The sequence below is a fragment of the Hibiscus syriacus genome, unplaced genomic scaffold (genome assembly GCF_006381635.1).
Source record: "Hibiscus syriacus cultivar Baekdansim isolate YM2019G1 unplaced genomic scaffold, ASM638163v2 tig00116954_pilon, whole genome shotgun sequence".
NCBI lineage: Eukaryota > Viridiplantae > Streptophyta > Magnoliopsida > Malvales > Malvaceae > Hibiscus > Hibiscus syriacus.
This window is the reverse complement of record NW_024063483.1, coordinates 741,996-767,693: the sequence shown is the minus strand read 5'-3', so window position 1 is coordinate 767,693 and position 25,698 is coordinate 741,996. Positions and strand designations below refer to the sequence as shown.

At 36.4% G+C, this 25,698-nt stretch overlaps 4 protein-coding genes, 1 long non-coding RNA gene and 1 pseudogene across 5 annotated transcripts; 4 read left to right on the top strand and 2 right to left on the bottom strand.

Moving 5' to 3' along the window:
• The first annotated feature begins 7,904 nt into the window (after positions 1-7,904).
• LOC120189208 lies at positions 7,905-9,180 on the top strand. The gene is made up of 2 exons (XR_005522491.1): positions 7,905-8,368; positions 8,616-9,180. It is a non-coding gene; the product is annotated as an uncharacterized LOC120189208 (long non-coding RNA).
• Positions 9,181-9,475: 295 nt separating this feature from the next.
• Positions 9,476-10,771, top strand: LOC120189353 (phospholipase A1-IIgamma-like). The gene is made up of 3 exons (XM_039192657.1): positions 9,476-9,479; positions 9,587-10,038; positions 10,121-10,771. Exons 1-3 carry the CDS (start codon positions 9,476-9,478, stop codon positions 10,769-10,771), a joined length of 1,107 nt encoding a protein of 368 aa, XP_039048588.1.
• A 1,750-nt stretch (positions 10,772-12,521) lies between these two features.
• On the top strand, positions 12,522-18,432 carry LOC120189206 (TORTIFOLIA1-like protein 2). The gene is given in 9 exon segments (XM_039192523.1): positions 12,522-12,671; positions 13,173-13,438; positions 13,441-13,841; positions 14,018-14,212; positions 14,296-14,398; positions 14,640-15,307; positions 16,200-16,910; positions 17,460-17,625; positions 18,255-18,432. Coding segments are annotated over 8 exon segments (2,508 nt in total). The 5' UTR covers positions 12,522-12,671; positions 13,173-13,188; the 3' UTR covers positions 18,269-18,432.
• A 1,079-nt stretch (positions 18,433-19,511) lies between these two features.
• On the bottom strand, positions 19,512-20,356 carry LOC120189207 (probable serine/threonine-protein kinase PBL17). The gene is made up of 3 exons (XM_039192524.1): positions 20,214-20,356; positions 19,925-20,048; positions 19,512-19,730 (listed from the first exon to the last, which is right to left on the bottom strand). The coding sequence occupies exons 1-3, from the start codon at positions 20,316-20,318 to the stop codon at positions 19,591-19,593; spliced, it is 369 nt and encodes a 122-aa protein (XP_039048455.1). The 5' UTR covers positions 20,319-20,356; the 3' UTR covers positions 19,512-19,590.
• Positions 20,357-21,239: 883 nt separating this feature from the next.
• On the bottom strand, positions 21,240-22,413 carry LOC120189352 (probable serine/threonine-protein kinase PBL17). Its single transcript, XM_039192656.1, has 2 exons — positions 22,244-22,413; positions 21,240-21,562 (listed from the first exon to the last, which is right to left on the bottom strand). Exons 1-2 carry the CDS (start codon positions 22,317-22,319, stop codon positions 21,240-21,242), a joined length of 399 nt encoding a protein of 132 aa, XP_039048587.1. The 5' UTR covers positions 22,320-22,413.
• A 1,238-nt stretch (positions 22,414-23,651) lies between these two features.
• On the top strand, positions 23,652-25,113 carry LOC120189236 (annotated as a pseudogene).
• Positions 25,114-25,698: the final 585 nt, after the last annotated feature.

The following is a 25,698-nucleotide window of genomic DNA, read 5'->3' as shown; positions in this document are numbered from 1 at the left end:
AATTTCACTATGAGAAAATATGAATTACAACTTCTCTCAATCGACCAAGGAGAAAACAATGATAATTCTCTCTTGATAAAAAGGAGAAAACAACTCTCAAGAAACTCTCTAAATTCTCTCTAGTATTGGAAGAAAGCTAGAATGTTTTGGGATGGTTTTGAAGCCAAATGGGATAGGGTATTTATAGCTAAATCTTAAGGACTTAATCTTATAAATACACTAAAGTTTAATGACTAAAGTTTGTAATTTGACCATATAAAAAATCAACAAAATTGGCTTTTAATAAAAAAAATTTCAAAGCCACCGGCTGCTTAGCATCCCATGTGGTTTGATTTTTCAACAATCTCCCACTTGAAGATTTGATTGGAACAATCATATCTTCATACCATTATTTCTACCTTGTACCATCATGTTGCTTACGTCTCTGACAGGCCACAAGAGGATCGACACCAGGTAAATTTATCAGCGTTGATTGCCTTTGTCATGAAATCTGCTATGTTGTCTTTGGTATGGATTTTCTGCATATCTATTGTCCCTTCTTCCATCTTTTCACGAATGAAATGGTACTGAACTCGTATGTGCTTTGTCCTTGAATGAAATATTGGATTCCTTGCTAGATGCAAGGCGCTTTGATTGTCACAAAACAGATAGACATACTCTTGATTGTGCCCAAGCTCCTCCAATAACATCTTCAACCAAATTGCCTCTTTACTGGCTTGTGTAGCTGCTACATATTCTGCCTCTGTTGTGGATGTAGCCACAACTGACTGCAATTTTGAAACCCAGTTTACAGCTCCACCAGCAACTTTGAACACATATCCTGTAGTAGATCTGCTTTTATCCAAATCCCATGCATAGTCAGAATCTACATACCCATTGATTAGTAAGTTTGATCCTTCGTAACATAATGCAACATTTGAGGTCCCTTTGATGTATCTCAGGATCCTCTTTACTGTATTCCAATGCTCTTTGCCTGGATTTGCCATGTATCGACTAACCACTCCCACTATTTGTGCAATGTCTGGTCTTGTGCATGTCATAGCGAACATTAAACTTCCCACTGCTGATGCATATGGTACTCGAGACATCTCCATCCTCTCTTTTTCACTACTAGGACTCATACTGGAGGATAATTTGAAGTTAATAGGAAGAGGGGTAGAAATTAGCTTACAATTTTGCATGTTGAATCGTGACAAGATCTTCTTCAAGTAATTCTTCTGTGAAATCCAAATCTTCCTATTACTTCTGTCTCGGTGAATTTGCATCCCTAGAATCTTGTTTGCTGATCCCAAGTCCTTCATTTCAAATTCCCTAGCCAGTTGTGCCTTCAATTCTTCAATATGATCTTTGTTGGGTCCTGCAACCAACATGTCATCTACATACAACAGCAATATAACAAAATCGTTATCACCAGACCTCTTGAAATAAACACAATGGTCTGCATTAAGTCTGTTGTATCCAAGGCACATAATGAAGGAATCAAATCTCTTACACCAACACCTCGGCGCCTGCTTTAGACTGTACAGAGATTTTTTCAACCTGCAAACCAAGTTCTTCTTTTCGTCTTCTTTAAAACCTTCAGGCTGGAGCATATAAATCTCTTCTTCAAGATTTCCATGAAGAAAAGCTGTTTTAACATCTAGCTGTTCCATATGTAAATCCAATGTAGCACACATTGCCAATACTACTCGAACTGTTGTTAGTCAAACCACAGGAGAAAAAATTTCATTGAAATCAATACCTTCTTTCTGAGCATATCCTTTGACCACCAGTATTGCACGATACCTCTCCACTTGATCGTCACCATTTCGCTTGATTTTGAAAACCCATTTGTTACCAATTACTTCCTTCCTTGTGGTAGTGTCACAAGATCCCATGTATTATTTTTATGAAGAGCTTCGATTTCTTTTTGCATCGCCATCATCCACAGGAAGCATCTGAGCTGTTTATTGCCTCCTGGTATGTTGATGGCTCACCGTCCTCTGTTAAAAGACAGTATGCAACATTTCCTTCTATAACATAATCTGAGTGCCAATTGGGACGTCTTCTTACATGATCTGATTGACGAGTTGTTGGAGCTTCAGAACTCTCTGGTTCTTGTTCATCATGTGCTGGTTCTGCTTCAGAAGAATCTCATTGTTCAACTCCTTTTCAGCGCTGTCGTCGTATTCTTTTCTTTGTAGCTTATCTTCTACAAAGATAACATCCCGGCTAATGATCACTTTGTGGGCAGTGGATCCCACAAGCGATACCCTTTACTCCATCAACACATACCCCAAGAATTGTATTTCCTGAATTTTGGATCCAACTTTGAAATTTCTTGGGCGTTGTACATCACTACGCAATACTTCCAAATACATCGAGGTTTGAATAATCAGCTGGTTTACAATCCCCATTCATTGATGTTCAGCTCTATTGCAGTTGATGGAGCTCGATTCACCAAATAACAGGCGGTATTGACTACTTCTGCCCAAAATGATTTTTCTAGGCCTGCGTCCCTCAACATTGCTCTTGTTATTTCTAACAAGGTTCTGTTCATCTGCTCTGCCACTCCATTTTGTTGAGGAGTGTTCGCCACTGTGAATTATTTTGATGCCTTCTTTCTTGCAAAAGTCTCAAATTTTCGCTTGGTATTCTCCTCTATTATCTATTCTGAAACAATTGATTATTTCCAGAATCAAGTTCCACCCGCGCTTTGAAGATTTTGAAAGTTGAAAACCACATCTGACTTCTTCTTAATAGGATACGCCCAACATCTCCTAGAGTAGTCATCAATAAATGAGACAATTATTTTGCTCCACCTAGGATGTACTGGTGCTTGCCATACATCAGAATGAACTAATTCTAGACATTTTTGCCTCTAGAATTTGACGTGTTGAATTTCAACCGGTGCTGTTTACTTGTTATGCAATGCTCACACAAGTAAGTGATACCTTTGTTAGCCTGGAAGTAGCTTTTGCTCCACAAGAACTTTCATTCTTGTTCTGACATGTGTCCAAGTTTCTGATGCCATAGCATTGCAGAATCTGAACTACATGAGGCAACAGAGGCTTCTGCTTCTAGCAAAGTCTCCCTTCACATGTACAAGTTTGCTGCTATCTTTTCGCCTTCAGCACCACAGCGCTCTACGGAACACCTTCATGATTCTTTTTTGTGTCTCAATCTTGCTTGCATTATTATCCAACAATCCGTAGGATAATAAATTTTTCTTCAGTCCCTTCACGTGTCGCACATCTCAAACAACTTTGATTGTTCCATCATACATCTTCAATTTGATGGTTCCCACGCCAACGATCTCTAAGGCATGATCATTGCAACTATACACAGATCCTCCTAAAACAGGTTCATAATGATGAAACCATTCTCTTCTTGGTCATGTGATATGTTGCTCCCGAATCAATGAGCCATATATCTATATATCTTTTTCTACCTTCCACGGTGGTTAACACTTCACAACATAGAGCATCTCCATCATCTGAAGTGTTTGCGGTATTGCTTTATGGATTGGAAATTTTATTTAGACTCCAACAATCCTTCTTCAAATGACCCTTCTTTGCACAGTTGTAACACTTTAAATTCTTCTTGCTCCTTGACTTCGATCTACCATTTTTGACTGCTACTTTGGCCACGTTCTGTTGATCTCCCTCTCGTCGTTGTCAATGCTTCTGCTTGTTGCAGATTTACTTGTCTGTCTTCCTTGTTCTTGGGCCGGTTTTCTTCTTGTAGAACAGTAGCTGCAACGTCATCGAAGACTAGACTGGTGACATTACTATTTGTCAAGTTGATGATGAGTTGATCATACGAATCTGGTAGACTTTGAAGTAGAAGTTCAGCACGTTCTTGTTCTCCTATTTTACAACTTAAGGATGTAAGCTGAGAAAATAAAGTGTTCAGTGTATTTAAGTGTTTCGTCACTGAAGTAGATTCTGACATACGGAGAGTGTACAATTTTCTCTTAAGAAAAATTTATTGTGCAGCGATGTGGCCTCGTACAATTTGGTGAGATGATCCCATATCTCCTTAGTTGTCTCTTCTCCTCGATGCTTGACAATACTTCATCTACTAATGCTATATGATAGTTTGCCATAGCATTCTCGTCCATCTCGTTCCATTGATGTCATCTGCGAAATCCACGGCCTTTCACTGATAGCTGTTAGACAACCGTATTCCTCAGGATAGCCTTCATCTTCAATTTCCACAATGAGAAATTTTCCCATTGAATTTTCAATATCAAATTTCGTTGACATACTTCTTTTACGGATAGCTCCCATTATTTCACTATCGTGAATAGTTCTCTGGAACCTCAAAGAATGGGTAATACCTTCTTATTTTCTTATGTTGGATGATCCACCTTTTGGTGGCAACCACAAAGATAATAAGCATATATTACACACTCAAATCTGACTCTGATACCAATTGTTGCGGAAGACGGCTATCAGATAGAGCAAAATCGCAACTGATAATTTGAGAAAATAAAAATGAAGATAAAAGAGACACAAAATTTACGTGGAAAACCCCTGAATAATATAGGGTAAAAATCACGGGCAACGGTAGAAGAATTTCACTATGAGAAATGGAATTACAACTTCTCTCATCGACCAAGGAGAAACAATGATAATTCTCTTGATAAAAAGGAGAAAACAACTCTCAAGAAACTCTCTAAATTCTCTCTAGTATTGGAAGAAAGCTAGAATGCTTTGGGATGGTTCTGAAGCCAAATGAGATAGTGTATTTATAACTAAATCTTAAGGACTTAATATTGTAAATACACTAAAGTTTAATGACTAAAGTTTGTAATTTGACCATATAAAAAATCAACAAAATTAGTTTTTAATAATTTTTTTTCAAAGCCACCAGCTGCTTAGTAGCCCATGTGGTTTGATTTTTCAACATTAACCGTTTGAAGATTCCTAGCATGAAATTTGGAAAAGAAAAAAAAAAGTGATGGGTGGATCCATAGCAAGCCGTTGGCGAGAACTAGGCGGCGAGAACAATTGGGAAGTTCTCCTTGAACCTCTACATCCTCATCTCCTCAGATATATCATTCATTACTGTCAAGGAGTGCAGCCATGAAAGATATGTTCAACGCAAAAGACCAGAGAACCTGAGCCTCGAAAGAAGAGTTTTCTCAAGGCTTGTCTTGTAAATGGAAACCCATACGAGTACGACGTGGATCGCTTCATTTATGCTGGCACAAGAGTTCGGTCCTCATGGTTCGGATATGTAGCAGTGGCCACCGATGAAGGAAAGCGTGCCCTCGGCCGGAGGGATATTTTGATCGCTTAGAGAGGAACCATGACAGCCTGGGAGTTGCTCAATGATTGCTTCATAAAACAAACGTGAAACATCCGATACAGAGACATTCCCCACCGCCAAGGAACACGGTGCTAAACTGCACGGGGCCTTCTACTCTCTTTATACTGGAAAAAGAACTCGACGCAAAACTAGAAGGTACGTACTTGTTTTCTACTAACCTGTTGTATAAGTAGATAGTAAAAACAATAACTTCATTTCCTTGCTACCCTGCTTTCTTCGGGTCCTGGACGCGGTAAAGGAACTTATTAACAAGTACGAAAATGAGGAAATAATCATAACTGTGACGGGCTTCAGCTTGGCTGCACCACTCGCAACGCTAACCGCAATGGGCATAGTTGCCAATGGATATAACAAGCCCACCACCGGCAACAAGCCGTTCATGGTCACTGCCTTCACGTACGGCGGTCCGCATATCGGAAAACGCTAATTTGAAAAGCCTACTTGGTAACTCGGCAAACACCTTCATCTTCTTCGTATAAAAAAAGATTTAGTTCCTAAACTTCCACGGAGTTCGAAAACCAGTTCAGAAATAAATTGATTGTTGACTCCTCGGTATCGAACAACTTGAAGGGAATCTTTTCTCCTTCGAGTATGAAGTCGATGGGATCCGTTTTCTATTATATGCTTTAATGGCATAGGCACTAAGCGCAAACGTACCCTGCGTAGTCGCATAGTCCCTCTAGATGATGAACTTAAACGTATCCGCGGAGATGAAGACGAAGATGAATCTCAACCAAATTCAGATGAAGATGAATCTAAAATTTCAGTGTAAAAGTTTGATAAATTTAATTATATTTTATAACAAGTTGATAAAATTTAATGATCATGTAGTGTTATAGATCCTTTTTTCAACGGATTATTAGAGATATTAAATCAATCATCAAGAGAAAAGTACACCATTTCACATCCTTTAAAGAACGATCAATGCCAATAAAAAATCTGGTCTACTAGCTACGTACTATTGGATTTCCCAATTTTCAAAAGGCTTACAAAGTAAATTGAGCCCTAAACTACATCTTAATTCTTATTTTGGTCCTTCAACTTTTTTTTAATCAAAGTGACCTTTAAGTTTCATTGTCTAGTCGTTTTTGACCCCATTAACTGACGTGTTAAATATGTGATATTTCTAATCAATTAATATACATGTGAAGGTTAATTGTGAATAAATGATTCAGGGGTAAACTTAGAAAAATTAAAAATATACATCAAACTAAGTTATGAATTCAAGAATGCTCTGATTTCTTATTAACCCGATTTTTACACCAAAAAATCGTTATTGTTTCATAAATTATCATTAGATTTTTATTAAATTTTTTATGAATATGATAAATTAAGATCTTTTTGGATGTTGGCACTTTAATCTCCAAATTTGATCATTTTAATTGTGGCTTACTTTTCTTTAAATGTCTTTCGAGAATTCGTATATATTAAAAACATCTCAAAGTCCAATTATTTAATTCAAATACAAAGAAGATGGTGAAGTCTTACATCCCAAATCATGTTTTTTATATGTTCCAACTACTCAATGTGTTTAAATATGGTTAAGACATGTTTGAGTCTTTTGAAACTCAACTTTATGCATTAGAATTGCAGGGCATCTACATAACCTCAAGGCATCAATACCATGCATTCTCAATCTCAGTTCTTGCAAATTAGTAAAAAATATCGATATTAAGTATAAAGTATCTATACATGCCTAGTTATTAGTACCTTCAGTTAGGTGTCGATACTTATTTATTTTCCAAAATTTTAGGTAGTATAATACACGTGAAGAGTATCAATAGTCTATTGATCATCAATTTTAACTCTTCTAAATTTTAAAATGTCAAACTTGTAAAACATCGATATTTAAGATAAGTACCGATGTTATGGTAAAATATTGATATCTTTTTCCTAGTATATACATAGGTCTATTTTCTTAATTTTTTACACCATACTAGTAAGGTATTGATACCCTTATCATGTAAATTTTCTGTAACCATCAATCGGGTAGGAGTGTACTCATTTACTGACTCGCGTACCATATTTTCATGATATACAGTAAGCAATAATATGAATTGAAGAGTATACAAAATTGTGACACAATATGTTGTTGTCAGACTATTTAAGTAAAAATTTTATTATGAGTTTTGAGCTAACAGTTAAATTTATAACTACTAATATGCAAATAATTTTAATGATTGTAATTGGATTTACATATGTTAAATTTTAATAATATTTTTATATAATATCACATGTTCTATATATTAAAAGTTTTATTTATTTTATTATATTGCCTCACTAAATAAAAAACTTAGTGTGTGATTGGTTCATACGTAGGTATTAAACTAACGAGCAAGGTAAAACGCACACCAGCGTCATTTTGAAAAAATCAAGTCTTACACCATAATAAGTAAGGAGGTCTTATTTTATTGTATTTGTAGTTATTGACATACATATTAATAAGTTTATAGTTGTTTTAATATTTATATCAGTTAATTGTTAAAAGAAATAAAATTTTACTAATTTTTAAATAATATTTTTTATAATTTATGTGACATATTTAACTCGTATACGGTACGAATATGAGTTAAGGGTGTTATACAAAACCTCTCAGAAAATTGCTTTTCAAGATCAAACAACATTTTCTTTCTCATGTTCTTCTTATGTTCTTATCCAACAACTCATTTTGATCCACGTAAACACCCAAAATCATATCCAAACTAATTTTTTTAGGATCAAAACACCTAAAACACCAAAATCTTCAACCTCTTTCTCATCCAACCCCAAAAATCATCAAGAATAAAACCTAAGCTAAACCAAAATCCAAAAGGATTTTCCCAACTTCACACAACCTAAACTACCAACCCCTAAACCAAAACCCAATCGCCACCATCTCCTTCGTCGGAATCCAACACCGACCGAACACTAGCCACCACTCGGCTATCAAATCCAACGCCAGCCGACCACCTAACCATCACCGACCCTAACGCGTTAGAACCAAGAAACAAGCAAAAAAAAGCTCACATTGAAACCGGAATCAACGACGAGCGGTGGTGGCGAAACTTCAAAGGTAAAAACCCATTATTTTCCAATACTTTACTTCGAAAATCCTTGGATTAATCTGGATGCTTGTTGTGTGATTAATGCTAATAATTGAAGCTCATTTTATATTAATGAAATTCGACTCTTAATCTAATCGTTCTCGCTAAAAAACAATTAGAACAGGCTTATATTCAAGAATGATCTTGAGCTATATTTTTCTTTTTTTCTTTTCCTTGATTTTTTGCATGCTCGAAACATGACCGGCGGCGATAAAGCGACGACTCGACGAGGAAGATGACTGGACATGCGCTGGTGACTCGTCGGTGAACTCTCGGGTCGGCTGTAGAGGGCGAAGCTTTCTTTGAAAGATGAAATCTTAACCATTGGATCTAATCTTGATCCAACGATTGAGATTGATCCTTGCTTTTTTACTTAGATGCATGATGTGGTTTGATGAGAGCCATTGAATCTAGTTTCTCATCCAAGGGCTCACATGAAATTGTGTTTCTTTCACATGGATTAAAGCAATAGTGATCTTTGGATGAAAGCTAATCAAGGGTGGAGATTAATTTGTGTTACTTCACAAAGATTGGTGATGTGATCACCTAAAAATTTGAACTACTATAAATGCCTCATCTAAAAAGTTGAACTAACATAAATGCTTCATCTTTAACTTTTCAAAACAACAATCCCCCAAGGCATCCAAAACCGGCGGCTGAAGCATGTATTTAGGCTAGTTTTTGTTGTTGTTGTTATATTTGTAAAAATATGGGCTATTATTTGGGCCTAAATAACTATGTAAATGGATTATTATCTAATGCAATGGACTATTATTTTTGAGTTTTTATTATTCAAAAAATAAAATAAAAATAGACTATTTATTCTAACAGGCAAATTATATAGTTTATACTATGTAATATAAACTATGCAATATACAACTATTTAATATATAATACAATATGTAATGCAATTATTTAATATGAAATTATACGATATGCAATGCAACTACTATTTAATATTTACTATTACATGCAAATTATTATTTAATATGTAACCACTTAATAAAAATTATATACACACTATATGCCAGCTATATTCTATATACACACTATATATTATACACATGCCCACACCCATGGGTGCTGACGGGGAAAACCAGAGAAAAAGAGAGATGGTAGCTCCGTAGCAAGTCGTTGGAGAGAACTAAGTGGAGAGAACAACTGGGATGGTCTCCTTCAACCTCTAGATCCCGTTCTCCGCTGCTGCATAATTCACTATGCTCAAGGAGCTGGAGCCGTGGCAGACCTCCTCAATAGTAAAACCCATGAACCAGACGCCTCCAAAGAAGAGTTCTTCTCCAAGGCTTGTCTTGTAAAAGGAAACCCATATAAGTACGATGTGACTCATTTTCTTTATGCTGGCTCCGACTATGTTGAGTCGTCATGGTTCGGATATGTAGCAGTGGCCACCGATGAAGGAAAGCATGCCCTCGGCCGGAGGGACATTTTGATCGCTTGGAGAGGAACCTCGACAACTTCCGAATGGCTCAATGATGCTCGGTTTATAATTCAAAGAAACGCTTCGGACCTGTTCGCCACTGCCAAAGAACATCATGCTACCGTACATAATGGCTTTCACTCTCTTTATACTGGAACAAGACCCGATTCTACTCATAGCAAAACCAGTGCCAGAGAGCAGGTACCTATATATATATATACTTGTTTTCACCACATATTTAATTTTACAAACCATTGATTTCTTGTTGCGTTGCGTTTTCCAGGTCCTGGACGCGGTGAAGGAACTTCTGAACAGGTACAAAGACGAGGAAACCAGCATAACCGTGACGGGGTTTAGCTTGGGTGCAGCGCTCGCAACGCTAACTGCAATGGACATTGTTGCTAATGGTTATAACAAGCCTTCCACCGGAAACCGAAACAAGTCGTCCATGGTCACCGCCTTCACGTACGGCGGTCCGCGTGTCGGAAACCCCGGTTTGGCACTTGTATTTGATACACTCGGCGATCAACTTCATCTTCTTCGTATGAAAAATGAAAGGGATTTCGTTCCTACTCTTCCACCGGGGATGTTCTCGTACGCTGAATTCGGAAACAAGTTGATTGTCAACACTCATGAGTCGAAGTTCTTAAAATGGAAAGGACCATTCGGCTTATACGCTGCTTTTCCCGACGAATACGAAGATGAGCTCAACGGCACAGGCTCTCTGATGAAGACGAAGATGGAAATGAACCTAAACGCAAACGCACCCGTAGAGCCATTGGCTCTTTCGATGAAGGCGAAGATGAATATGAACCTAAACGCAAGCATCTCCGTGGAGGTATTCCAGAGTACTATAGTTGTCACAATATGGATTTATATGCTCATGGAGTTGCGATCAAAGACATCGAGAAGAACACTCCGGCAGACAAACTAGACCATGATAGGACTCGTGAACAAATACTTAGACCGTGTGAAAAATGAGCACAAAATTCCTCCGAACTGGTGGGTCGGTGAGAACCTCAGAAGATGGTTCAGTTGGAGAATGGTCGCTGGATGGTTTACTGAATCTCGATGGCGTTGCTTGCCTTGGTTTACAAGGCATTTTATGATATATATTATAAAATAAGAACGCAGAGCTAGGGCTTGGTGTTTCCGATTAGGTTTACATTTTATGCATGCTATAATACTTGGTTTGCAATGGAATATAGGCCTTGGTTCTCGATTATAGTAATATCTATCCATAATTTTATTTAATTGATAATATATTTTGATTCTTAAAATTTTATAAATTTACATTTTTAACATAAAGTTTTATAATCTGTGCGTGTAATAGTGTTATTGGTTAGTTTTTTTCAACGGATTATTGGATATACTAAATCAATGATCATTAATGCCAATAAAAATCTAGTCTAGCGGCTAGTATTGTCTTTTTCCACTTTTCAAAAGGTTTAATAGATAAATTGACCCCTAAACTATATTCAATTCTCGTTTTGGATCTGTAAGTTATATTTTGTTAATAACCATTCTTAAAATTTCACTGCATAATCGTTTTTGTCCCCTTTGACATAACGGTGTTAAAAAATTGTGAGGTCTTTCTAGTTAATTAACGAGTTACTTGTGAAAGGTCAAATTAGGGAAGAGATATAAGTTAAGAGCTAGAATAAGAGAAAACTTAGAAATATATACATCAAACCCAGTTCTTTTATTTAGTTTTTTCTTTATATTTTAAAATTTTAATAATTTCTTAAGCTTTTATTTTATTTTTATGTCTAAAGATTGAATAAGTCTTCAAACTTTATATAAAAATCAATTATGTTCTTGAACTCAGTCAAAAATTAATTACTTTATTTTGTTATGTCATCATTCACACAAGGACTATCATGTCAATAATGTATACCATCATGCATGTTCTTCCCAATAGATTTGGAGGTCTTGTGCAACATTTTAAAATAAGACCCCTAAAATATTTTATAATAAGATAGAATTGTAAAATATCACAATATACTATATTACGATTGTTTCTTATAAAATAAAATAAAAATTCAAACATATGAAATTAAGAAAATATCACAAAACAACTCTATAATCATGTCATTATTTAAAAAGTGTTAACATTTGAATGCTCTTAAAAGCAAAATCAAGATATTTTTAAAAAATATGGGGCCTCCAAATTTTGAAATCCTATGATATATCACACTCTACATTTGTTTATGGACGGGCTGCCATCATATTAGCTCAATTAAATACCATGTTAATACTTTTCTCAAAAAAAATCTATCATGTTAATACGGTAAATGTTAAAAATGATTTTCATCGATCAAAGGGCAACTTAAATCCAATTACATGAACCTGAGAGTTGAATTGATGTAATTAAAAAGGAAGGATAATATTATGAATTTGAGAAAATTCCTTAAGCTTAAAATTTTAATTAGATCACAAATTATTTTGTCAAAACTACCATTAGTGACTGAATAAAGTGTTAAAAAATTAAATTATTTTGAGTTAGATGACTAATAGGATAGTTTTCCTAAACATTTAAGCGCAAAGAGAAAAGACGATCGAAGTCGTCCATTGGGAATATGCCTTTGAAAATGACACGTGGCGAGAATAAGAAGATCACACGGTCAAAGCACTCCCTCAAATTCAAAACACGCAGAGAAAGCGCGAAAACTGAAGCAAAGCAAAAAACAACAACGTACGGAACACTGAGATTCGTGCATTTCCCTTTTCTTTTTTTGAAAATTTAAATTTCATATTTCATCTGTTATTTACAATTTTCCAGTTTAATCAGCTTTGAAGCAGCCCCGTTTCGCTGATGTTCTGGTCTCTTGGGAGTAAGTTACTAAAAATTTCAAATTTCTGCTGCAGTAAAATGATGTTGTTTTCGCCCTTTCAGCTCTGAGTTTCCCGTATTTCGTTGTTAAGTGTAAGCTACTAAGCTGGGTTTCTTCTTTTGGAATTTATGAAGTTTTCTGTTTGTTTACCGAGAAAATCTAAGAAAATAACAGAAACGAAATGGAAAATTTGAAATCCGTGTCTTCCGGGTTTCAATTAGGCGATCGTCCTGTTTGTGATAGGGTTTCGGTTTTTTATTTAAAAAGGGTTTCATGTTTTCCCAGATTCACAAAGATTATAACTATTCTAATTAGAAAGGAATGGAAGATGGTGTTTAAGTTTCAGAGTTGTCCATTGTGTGATTTCTTACCGGGTAAATGAATAGAATCTTTTATTGGTAAGAAGAAATCTTATATTTTATTTCATTCTTTTTTCTTTTTGCAAATTCATGTTACAATCAATGGTGCTTCCTGTAAAACTCTTTAATCCTGTAAAAATAGGTGGATAGCTAGTAGCATGATGAAGGCACACACGCAAAAGAAAGCCAAAGGACCCTCCAAGATCACTTCACAACAGGTAGCTTTTGAGCTAAAGAGTAAGGTGAATTTGGCGCTGAACAAGTTAGGCGATAGAGATACATATCAAATTGGAGCTGTTGAACTTGAGAAAACAGCAGAATGTTTAACCCCGAATAAGATTTCCCCATTTTTGTCATGCATATTGGAGACTGATTCAGAGAAGAAGAGCGCGGTTAGAAAGGAGTCCGTCAGTTGATGGCTACGTTAGCTAGATTCCATCAGGGCCTAATTGTTCCCTATCTAACTAAGATGGTTGCTAGCATCCTTAAGAGGCTTAAGGATCCAGACTCGGTTGTGAGGGATACTTGCCATGAAACAATGGGTGTTTTGGCTTCAAAATTGAGTGATCACGAAGATGATAATAATGGCGTTTTTATTATGTTAGTGAAGCCACTTTTTGAAGCATTGGGTGAACAAAATAACTATGTGCAATCAGGCGCAGCTTTGTGCTTGGCAAGGGTCATTGACAATACCCATGATCCTCCAGCTTCAATTTTGCAAAGGATGTTGGCTCGCACTACAAAATTGCTGAAGAATCCACGCTTAATGGCGAAATCTTCAGTAATTGAATTAAACAGAAGCATTATCCAGGTCCGTTTTAGGTTGGATGTGTAACAAATGATTCATAAGTTATTGCTATTTCCATCCTTGGCGATTCATGGAGTGGGTTTTATCTGCTGCTCCTTCACTATCATTGTTTTCTGTTGATTGTTTTCAATATACCTTCTTAATTTATGGTAAAACTTGCATTTTAATGTTCATTCCAGGCAGGGGGTGCTACAACACAAAGTCTTCTGGCTGCAGCGATGGCTAGCATTCAAGAATCTCTTAAAAACAGTGACTGGACAACACGTAAAGCTGCTTCTATAGCATTGGGAGAGATTGCTTCAAGTGGTGCATCTTTTTTGGGATCTTTCAAGGCTTCCTGCATCCATTCCCTGGAGTCATGTCGTTTTGATAAGGTTATAATTTGTTCTGGATTTGTACTCTGGGGAATTTGCTTATAAATGGTTGTACCATATTATGAGGTTCTTGTCTCTTATAGGTCAAACCAGTTAGGGACACAGTCCTGCATGCCCTTCAATACTGGAGAAGTGTTCCTGGACCTGATATTTCTGAACCCTCCGAGGCTGGATCTTATGTAAAAGGTTTAGTAGCTGGTGTTCTTACTCTTATTTTGTACTGAATTGTTACCCTTTGAAATTTGTTTCGCATAACATGTTTAGTTTAGGTGGCATTTGGTTGTAATAGAACTGGTCTCATTAAATAGCCTCTATAGCCGAATTGGAAATCTAATTTTGACTGAATATGATACGGTGATATTTTGTTTACATTACTAGTCTGTTTCCTCTTCATATGCTCTTATTTGTTTATTTACACTTTCTGCAGAAAACTTCTGTGGAGGTGATTACAGTGATGTCACCAGTAACAATGACTCGGGTTGGAAAGATGTCTCGGGGAAGAAAGTTACTACAAAGTCAGCTATGAGAAGGATGCCTCTATCTGCCAGAAAGACATCTCAGAATTATGTTCAAGACCCTCAAAGTGGCAAAGATGATGATTGGAATATTGAAATTTCTGTTTCAGAGAAGCATAATGTTTCTTTACCAGATGTTCAGAATGAAGAATCTGAAGGGAGTACAGTTACCAAGACATTGGATAGAATTTTGCCCTACACTACAAGTACACAAGATATAGGATATGAGTTTGTCCCTGTGGATGGCAAACAAGAATGTTCTTCAGTGTCCAACCTTCTTAGTGATAACTCACGGCCTAATTTTGTAACTGGTTCTCATAACCATATTGCCGAGGGACAATGGCAGAATTCCATGGGACGAAAACAGCGGTATGCAGGTGATGAAATTAACAACGAGGAGGAAGATGGTGTGTGCTCTGGAAAAATTAGGGATTGTAGAAGTCATGATTCAGCAATCAATGAATCAAGTCCAGAAACCATCTCGTTATTTTGTTCACGGATTGAGAATAAAATTGTTGGCATTCAGAAACAACTTTTGGAGATTGACAGCAAGCAGTCCAACTTGATGGATCTTCTCAAGGTAAATCTCAATAGCTAAACGATATATTTGCGATACTCTATGCATTCTAAACCATTCTAAGCCATAGGATGACCTTCAGCGTTGATGGTTTATTCTTTGGCATAAAATGCTTTTCACATATATATCTCATCACCATAAAGGACCGATTTTGGTATATTTTCTAATTTTTAGGAATATAAAGTTGAAATGTGAAGATTCTGAGTTGTTCTATCATGTCGATTTTCTAATTTTCTCTCTTTTGTTTTATATTTATTGGTCAACTTCATTAAGTAACACCATGAGAGCACATTTGGTACATAGAGGAATCGGATATGATGATTTCTTATTTGATGTTCATTGTGTCTAGTGTTTCTTTAGAACTGAAAAGTTAGATTCCTTAGATTTTATATGAGTATATGATTACATATCCTTTGGAGAGGGAGATTTGACAATCCTAAATTTTTGTTATGCATGCGCCAAAAATAAGATGCTCTAAATTAAAGACGATCACTCATTTTTATGCTATACATGTCAGCTTTAGTATTTTAATAGAATAATCTGGAAGTTAGATTAGTTATTTATATGGATATGGTGGCAAAACCCTATGGAGAGGGAAACATGGATAAATATACGTGGATAGGATGCTGAAAATTAACATGAAAACATTTTTTTGTGCTTGCAACCGAAATAAGATAATAAAAAAAGATAATTTACCCATTGATCCTGTATCATTTTATTCTTCCGTCATTAATCCTAAGCACCACATGTAAACTGGTGCTATATCTTATTGTCTTGAAGTCCTGAGTTTTTTGATATTCTATTTCTACCTTTGAAAAAGTTTTCTTCCAGTAATAATTGCTTGACAGCCAGTATTAACCTTTTCTTTCTGATCATGAATTATATTTTCTTTTAGGCATTTTCAACTGGTATAATGGATAGCATGTCCTTACTACAGTCAAAGGTCTTAAGTTTAGAACATGTATTGGATCAAATGGTGCAAGACCTCCTGCAGAAAGGAAAGCATTCTAATTTAGCGAATTCCAGACTTGAGAAGCAGGGTGCTGGTGCTTCATTTTCCCGACTGCCTACTTGCACTCCAAGGCCTTCTGTAGATATTCGTAACAGACAATCTTCTTTGCTGTCAGTAAAGAATTCTGATGTTTGGGAGGAAAAAGCACTTTGTAGAAACAGGTCACCCAATTGCGCGAAACAGGGTATGGAGCTATGGACTAATCATACTGTAAGATTTTGTAGAAATTCTACAGGGAATGATGTGACTAAAAGCTCCGGGCTTGGGGCACAAGGCATTGGCCAGGTCAGAAAAAATGAAGCTGCCTCTACTTGTTCTTCTGTTCCAGCTATGAGTGGCAGACATGAGTATCCTGACTACAAAGATGGTCTATGGCAACATGTGAAAAGTCTTCTATGCCAAGGTGACTTGGACTCTGCATATGCAAAAGCTCTGTCTTCTGGTGATGAACTTGTCCTCGTTGAGCTTCTTGATAGAACTGGTCCCGTTCTAGAAAGTTTATCCCAAAAGAATGTCTACAATATTCTCAGTACTCTGGCATCGTACCTCCTGGAACAGAGATTTATGAACTGTGTTATTCCATGGTTGCAGCAGGCAAGTTTCAAGTCATACTTTTAGCGTATTATTCAGACTCCTGTTATACATGATTTCGTATCACAATTTAGGGGAGGGTAGATTTTTCTGTTTCTTCGAGATATCTATTAGAACCCAAAGATATTGCTTTTAGTATTGGTAACAATATTCATGCATGTACCTCGGTCAGTATTGCTGAGCACTCCTTCCCAGCATAACTTGCTTTTCCAGTTGCTTGCCCGAAGAATTGTTCACTCTGTATGTCTGTCCAAGGTTGAGTACTTGATGTACCATGGTTGCTTTCTATTTCTCTCCAAGTTCCATCATTTTACTTATTGTCCCTTCAATTGTTTCAATGGTTTTCCATGTACAGCTTCAAACTTTAATTTTATTCAAATTTCTTCTTGTGGCTTAATATAATACGTATTACCTAATAAAAGATGTCTCTTGATGTGTCAAACCAATTACAATGACCTGAGTTGCAATAAGAAATACTATCAATCATGGTTTTTAATAATTTTGAGAGTTCAAATCAACATACTTTAACCCTCTATGATCCTTGGTTTTTAGGTGGTTGATTTGAGTGCTATCCATGGACCAAGTCTCCTTGTTCCCTCTGCTAAAATAAGAAGGGAAATTTTATCTGCAATTCAGGAGGCCATGAACATGGAGTTTTCTAACCCTGCTGAAAGAAGATCGGTTACTCAACTGGCAGTAAGGTTCCACCGAGAATGGGGTAAGGAAGTTTGCTTGCATATGATTTCATTTGTCACCCTGGCTAGAGTAGAGAACGGGTTAAGGATCATGGAAAGGATTTGAGAGGACTAGTAGTTTTTGTAGGCTATATAATAAATAGGTAGATAGAATCACAAAGTTCATAACCGTGCTTGACCTTGAATTGTTTATCCTCTAGTAAACTTGAAATTTGTGTCCTTTAGAGTTCAAATACATCTCCAGAATTTTGTGACTTAACATTGTCATTTTCTATTTATCACAAGTCTGTTTTCACTTAGATTTTCTGACTGCATGTCAGTGTTTTGATGTTCAGTCAAGGTTATGCTAATAAATGTCAAAGTATGCTACTCCAATAAACGTTAAGGTTTCTAGTTCAGATTCCCCTTGTGAAAAATACATTTTTAATACTTAAACTTTAAACAAAAATTGAATTAAACAGAGTTAAATAGATTTAAATGGTCTTTATTGGATGGATTAGATCTTGGATAAATCTTTGATAACTATCAATCAGACCTGATGTTAGTTCTGGTACACCATCATCTCTTATACTAACTTCCCTTTAAGAATTACTCTTCTATCATTTGCACTCCCAATTGAACTAGTTCACCTTTTTTCTGCTTTTGTTTACAGGAAAATGCTCATAGTTATTTACTGGTTGAATGAAAATTTTCTGCATGGATTCGGACCATCGAAAGAACAGCACAGGCATAATACGTTTTATCCATTGTCCCGACTGTTTTTGCTGTATAGAGGTCCTATGAAGTACTCTATAATTCATCTGTTCAGGTATTTTCTGCTTTTCACTGCGGGATTGCATGCCAATTGTTTGAATTGTTAAATTTTCGTTATTTAGTATTAGTTTGTTAAAGATGCTTCACCAAGTTTGAAATGGCATAATGAGTTGGTATCTATTTGTCTCATTGCTAGTACATGAATATCTTTTTCCAAAAAGCTAAATTGCCCTTATTGAGGTAAGAATGATTACTAAACGAAAGAGTTTTGTGAGCTATGAGTTTAGTACAAGGTGGAGACGCTAGTTTATATGATATATAGCCAATCGGATTATGAACCCTAAATTTCTCTTGAAGGCCTCAACCTCCTATACCTTTTGCCGGACTAGGATTTCTCAAAAAATGGCCTGAAAGAATTTAATACATGGCCAAAGATTTGAACCATTCTCTTTCGATCTCCCAATCCGGCCATTGGATTGAGGCTAAACATGAACTGTTGCAGTAATTACAGATATCTTTAGCTATTAATTGAATGAAGTCCTGAAGATTTATGACTTTACATGGGATAGTAGACGTTACAATTATGAAAATGGAACAAGTAGTGAAGTCGAATCTTTGAACAGTCCCTAGTCAAATGTATTAGGGTAAAGCATTGATAATGTGCATGAACTAGTATATAAATGCTAAGCCATTTTGCTATTGAAAAGATAGACGAGCAAATTATAAAAGAACAAAAGATTCATTTATTTCTTGAATTTTATACGATAAGTTGAAACAAAATGTTCAGATGTCAAAATTTACAAGTGCAGCAGCCATGTTAAAATTTACACTTTGGCCACATTTCAACCTTATCTTCAGCTTTAGAACTCAAAGGCTCAAAAAGTTTAGGCTCTTGGGGAGGGTTTGCTTCGGCTTCTTTCATTTCCAGGTTGATTTCTTTGATTGCACCCGTCTTGTGAGTTTCAGTTCTCCTAGTATTTCTCTTTTTCATAGTAGTTTGAGGGGACTTGTTGGGAGAGTTGTCGCGGGTTACACTGTTGTGGCGAGCCCCTTGGCTCATCAAAGGTCGGCCTTTCATCTGAAATTTCTCGAGACATTCGACCACTTGGCTCATCAATGGTCGGCCTTTTGGGTTTTCGCTGAGGCAGAGGTAGGCCAGATGGGCAATCCTCATTGCAGCTCTAGGCGAGTACTGACCTTCCATCTTAGGGTCTAATATCTTTATAAGCTTCTTGTCATGGTTCAATAGTGGTCGAGCCCAATCGACCAGGTTCTGTTTTTGGCCAAACACCTTGTCCATTTACTCTTCTTCCAATAAGCATCTCCAGTAACACTACTCCAAATCCATAAACATCGCTCCTTGCTGTTAAATGGCCTGTTTATACTGCAACTTGGTTAGCCATTATCATTGAGTATCGACATAACTAAACATCATGTAACCACTATGTCAGTTTATGAAAGGATGTTACAAAAGTAGCGCATCACATACATCTTATATAATAATATTTGACGAGTATCTAAATCTGGACACGGTTTAATCCTCTCAGAAACATAATTTATGTTACTAACCAGTCAAAATATATTCAGGAGCAGCGTAACCGTGTGTCCCCATCACTCGTGTTGAAACATGGGTTTGGTCTCCCATTGCTCCATCCTTTGCGAGTCCAAAGTCTGACAACTTTGCATTGAAGTTCTACATGTTTACATGCATTTTTAGTCTAAAATCCGACAAATTTGGGTATAGGATTATATATCCTCTTAAGGATTCTCTAAACGGAACATTCCCGTGTCTAACGCTCACAATCAAGTCCGAGTGGAAACTAATGAAATTGAATAACAAAGGGAAAGATGAATAAACCTCATCGAGCAAGATGTTGGATGTCTTGAAGTCACGGTATATGACGGGTCTTTCAGCACCATGAAGGAAAGCAAGCCCTTTTGCCACATCTAGAGCGATCTTCATTCTTTTCGACCAAGTTAAACTACAATCAGCTCCTAACAACCAACAATGATAAATATGGTAACAAAATGCAAAATGCTTTCATTCTGAGTATAACGGAAAACAGATCTGTAATTGTCGTCGATTGGCCGTCAAAATCGCTTGAGATTGTGATTTTCATCCTATGGTTCGCAGGGTATAAAACATTGATTCACTGTCGATCGACTTTTGATCAATCATGATTTCACAGGGGTTTTGGTCGCCGGGGGGAGGTGAGGTCGGGTGGAGTTTCGTCGACGGCAAAGGGCAGCGGTCAGCGTGGGTTTAGGGGTCAAAATGAAGGTTTTCAAAGTTTTGGGGTTATTTCAAAATTTGTGTTTTTCTTTTTGAAAAATATATAATTTTATTTTTAAAATTTTATATAGAATTTTTAAAATTATCAGGTCGTGACAAGTTAGGGATGACCCATTTTGAGTAACAAAATGAAACGTTAGGCACCAAACTAGAATAAAATAAAAGTTAGACATTAAATTAAAAAAAAGGACATATGTAGGGTACCTTTTATATATTTAAGTCAAAAAGAAACTTGGAAAAAATGTAACCTGACATTCACACTCGAGTCGGAGAAACATGGGGAAAAAAAGGACTAGGTTCCTATATACGCAAATATATAGCACAAACAAAACAATTAACACCTCAAATAAAAAGAATTACTTTAAAAGATGCAAGGAGAATAATGCGAGATTTACCAGCCATTCTCTATCACCTTGGAATCAATTAGGATTAAGCTCTTTAACGGCAACTGCTGTGGATGGCATGGGCGGACCTTATAGTTGCCCTGAGTATTGTATGTAACTATTGCTCTTTATTATAAGAAAAAAGTAATATCCTATTTAAAATTAAAAAAAGAGATCATGCCCAAAAAACAAATCTTAAACTCATGAATCAAGCACCTATTTTCAGTTTTGTGAGAATTGGGATACGCTTTTTGTGTGACCCCTGAATTTTTATCCTGGGTCTGCTTCTGGTGGATGGGAAACCAGGCCTCACATTCCCATCTATGAGTCTTTCATGAACGACCCCAAAACCCCCTTCGCCAACGACATGGTCTGGCCGTAATTCCTTTGTAGCCAACCTTGTCTCCTCATAAGTGAGTATGCAAACGTTGCCGTATCCAGAATTCTGCCGTAGATCTTTGACATCCTTGATGGATGTCAAAGGAAAGACGGTTTTGGTTTCATTTGATCTCTGAATTCCTGAGTTTTTTTCTGTCGGAAATGCAGTGATATTAAGTACTCAGTTCAAAGTTGTTGATTAAAGAAATATTCTACAAGCTAAAGGCCGGTAGTCTATTAAATAAAAATATGAAAAGATTCAACTACGAGACTGTTACTATTGTATCCACGAGTGCTTAATAAGCCCTCACGAATATGGTAATGTCCGAAACATCGAAATTCGTCATCATTCAACTCTATACAATTTTTCAAACAATATGTTACACAAGGCTCGATCAGATTTCTAGGTTGTTTGAACTCTATTCAATCAATTCATTCTCATGTTTCCTTTAGTATTCAATCAATTCATTCTAATCATGAATATGGTCATGTAGGAAACATCGAGATTAATCCTCCTCTCGATCCTATTCGATTCTCGACAGATCGGAATTCAGTCTCAGAGTCGGTTCCACTAGTTCTAGATTATTCAAACTCTAATCAATCAATTAAATCTCATCATTCCTCTAGTTTTCAGCAAAAAAAAAAATCCGTAACATATCAAATTTCTCTACACTGCAACTCTCCATTGTAGCAAACGTTTTACAAATTCAGAATTTTCATCAAATTTAAGATCAATGTTAATAATCTAACAAAGTTTCAACATAGAAACAACCCAAAATGTCAAATTAGACCCAAAGAAACATTCAGAAAAAGGGAAATGAAATTTATTCAAACCTGGAGTCTTCTTGGGAGATTTGGAATGTTTATGTTGGCACGGCTTTTTTCCTTTGGTGCTACCACAAAGCCCCATTAATCCAAAAAACCCGGACTCTGAAAATCAATCTGAAATCGGATTTCACCTCCCCAAAGCTTGGATTACAGCGATATACATATGTATGTATATATTTATCACATTGTGTATATACATTATATATATGGGTTCTCTGGCGGGGAAGAGAAATATCGACAATGTATTGCGGATCGAATCGACGATAGGATTAACTGTTCTTTCCATGTTGTTTTTTGCATTTTTTTTCAGGGACGCTGCTGCCGCCATTAACGGGCAATGTGCCGTTCACTCGTTCCAATCTAAATTCGAAGCGCGGGATTTTGGATCAAACTTTATCCAATGTTTGTTTTTGGGGTTTTGGATCAAACTTCAATTTTAGGAAATTCATTTGATTAAGCACAATATTTTAATCAACACTGGATAAAGATTGTTTATAACAAACCCGGGAACAACATTCCCGCGCTTAATGCGTTCATATAAACTATGTTTAATGTTAAAAATTATTATGAGTAATGTTATATGATATAGTTATAATGCTCTTATTTTTAAATATGATTTGGGCAACAAATGTGCATGGAGTTGAAATCAAAGACATCAAGAAGAACCTTACGAGACGTAAATTAGATCATGATATAGCACTCGTACATAAATACTTAGATCGTGTAAAAAATGAGTATAGAATTCTTAGTGGGTTGGTCAGAACTGGAAAAAAATGATTCAATTGATGAACTGTCGTTAGATCATTCAAAACCAACAAGCGTTTTTATAAAACACCTTACTTTTGGTGTTTCAATTAGGGTATAGTACATATATTTGTCACTAAACTATGCTGCAATATCTTTTATGGTTATTAACATTTCAAAAATTATTAAAGTTTCGAAATTATCATAAAATGATATTTAAATTTTATCAAACTTACAAAATTATCATTAAACTTATCGAATTATCGTAAAATGATTTTTAAACTTATCAAAATTTTAATAGTATGGATAATTACAATGTAATATCTGTTCAGAACATACTTAATCAATTAACAATACACATACCGCAGACGTAGTTGCTTGAACCCAAAACTCCTAGAAAGAATAACATTTCCTTTTATTATTGAGACTACTTGATGGTTCATTTCTTGAGAGAGAGAGAGAGGGATAAAAATTAATCTTATGTCACAAATCATGTTCTTGATATGTTCCAACTACTTATATGTGGTTTAGATATGGTTAGAACACGTTTTGGGTTTTTTGAAACTCAATTTTATATATTAGAATTGCAAGATATCAACACACAGCCTCAATGTAACATGCATATAAAAAACAACTAAAGAAAGAAAGGGGGGGAAACAGAGAGAAAGAGTTATGGTTAGCTCCATGGCAAGTCGTTGGAGAGAACTAAGTGGAGAAAACAACTGGGATCGTCTCCTTCAACCTCTAGATCCCGATCTCCGCTGCTGCATAATTCATTATGCTCAAAGAGCTGGAGCCGTAGCAGACCTCCTCAATAGTAAAACCCATGAACCAGACGCCTCCAAAGAAGAGTTCTTCACCAAGGCTTGTCTTGTAAAGGAAACCCACATAAGTATGATGCTGGCTCCAACGATGTTGAGTCGTCATGGTTCGGATATGTAGAGTGGCCACCGATGAAGGAAAGCATGCCCTCGGCCGGAGGGATATTTTGATCGATTGGAGAGGAACCTCGACAGCTTCCGAATGGCTCAATGATGCTCGGTTTATAATACAAAGAAACGCTTCGGACCTGTTCGCCACTGCCAAGGAACATCATGCTACCGTACACCATGGTTTCACTCTCTTTATACTGGAACAAGACCCGATTCTACTCATAGCAAAACCAGTGCCAGAGAGCAGGTACATACTTGTTTCCCACCTCATTTTTATTTTTACAAACCATTGATTTCTTGTTGCGTTGCGTTCTCCAGGTCCTGGAGGCGGTGAAGGAGCTTGTGAACAGGTACAAAGATGAGGAAACAAGCATAACCGTGACGGTGTTTAGCTTGGGTGCAGCGCTCGCAACGCTAACCGCAATGGACATTGTTGCCAATGGATATAACAAGCCCACCACCGGCAACAAAAACAAGCCGATCATGGTCATCGCCTTCACGTATGGCGGTCCACGTGTCGGAAACCGCGGTTTCGCACGCTTATTTGATACACTCGGTGATCAACTTCATCTTCTTCGTATGAAAAATGAAAGGGATTTCGTTCCTACTCTTCCACCAGGGATGTTCTCGTACGCCGAATTCGGAAATAAGTTGATTGTCAACAGTCATGAGTCGAAGTTCTTAAAGTGGAAGGGACCGTTTGGCTTATACGCTGCTTTCCCCGATGAATACGAAGATGAACTCAACGGCATAGGCTCTCTCGATGAAGACGAAGATGGATATGAACCTAAACGCAAACGCACCCGTAGAGGCATTGGCTCTTTCGATGAAGGTGAAGATGAATATGAACCTAAACGCAAGCGTCTCCGTGGAGGTATTTCAGAGTATTATAGCTGTCACAACATGGACTTATATGCGCATGGAGTTGCGATCAAAGACGTGGAGAAGAACACTCCGGCTGAAAAATTGGATCATGATATAGGACTCGTGAACAAATACTTGGACCGTGTGAAAAATGAGTACAAAATTCCTCCGAATTGGTGGTTCGATGAGAACCGCAAGAAAATGGTTCAGTTGGAGAACGGCCGCTGGATGGTTGTTTGAATGTTGATGGCGTTGCTTGGCTTGGTTTACAAGGCAGTTTATAATATATATATATATTATGATATAAATAAGAGCATTTAGCTAGGGTTTGGTGTTGACCAAGCTGAGACATATATGGTGTACCTGAGAGATTCAGCTACATCTTCGTCTTGCATGGGATGCAATAAAGCACTTCATATATGGACTTCTCAATTATGTTTACATTTATGCATGCTGTAAACCTTGGTATGCAATGTGATGAAAGGAACTTATTTTATGACAAATTTATGAAAATTTAAGGTAAAATATGATTTTTTTGTAATTATCTATATTTAATTTATAGCATTAATACTCGGTTGTCCCAAAAAGTAAAGGTTATTAACCTATAAGCATACAGGAGCAAGGTTTAGTCCCCCTGCGTGAATTTCTAACTCCTTTTTACAGGCTTTATGGAGATAAAACTTTGATTTTTTTAATTATTTTTTAAAGTCTATCAATTTTTTAAAAATAAATTAAATTTCAATTCTCTATTTTTATAATTTAATTATTATTTAAGATCCATTCATTTCAAAATTAAATAACTTAACTGTCTTTGTTTGCAACTAAGTAATTAGGATTTTTTTTTTCAATAAGCAAAAAGGACATGAAAACTTCATATTGGTCGTATCACTGGATGATGATCCACACCCAACTATCCCAACT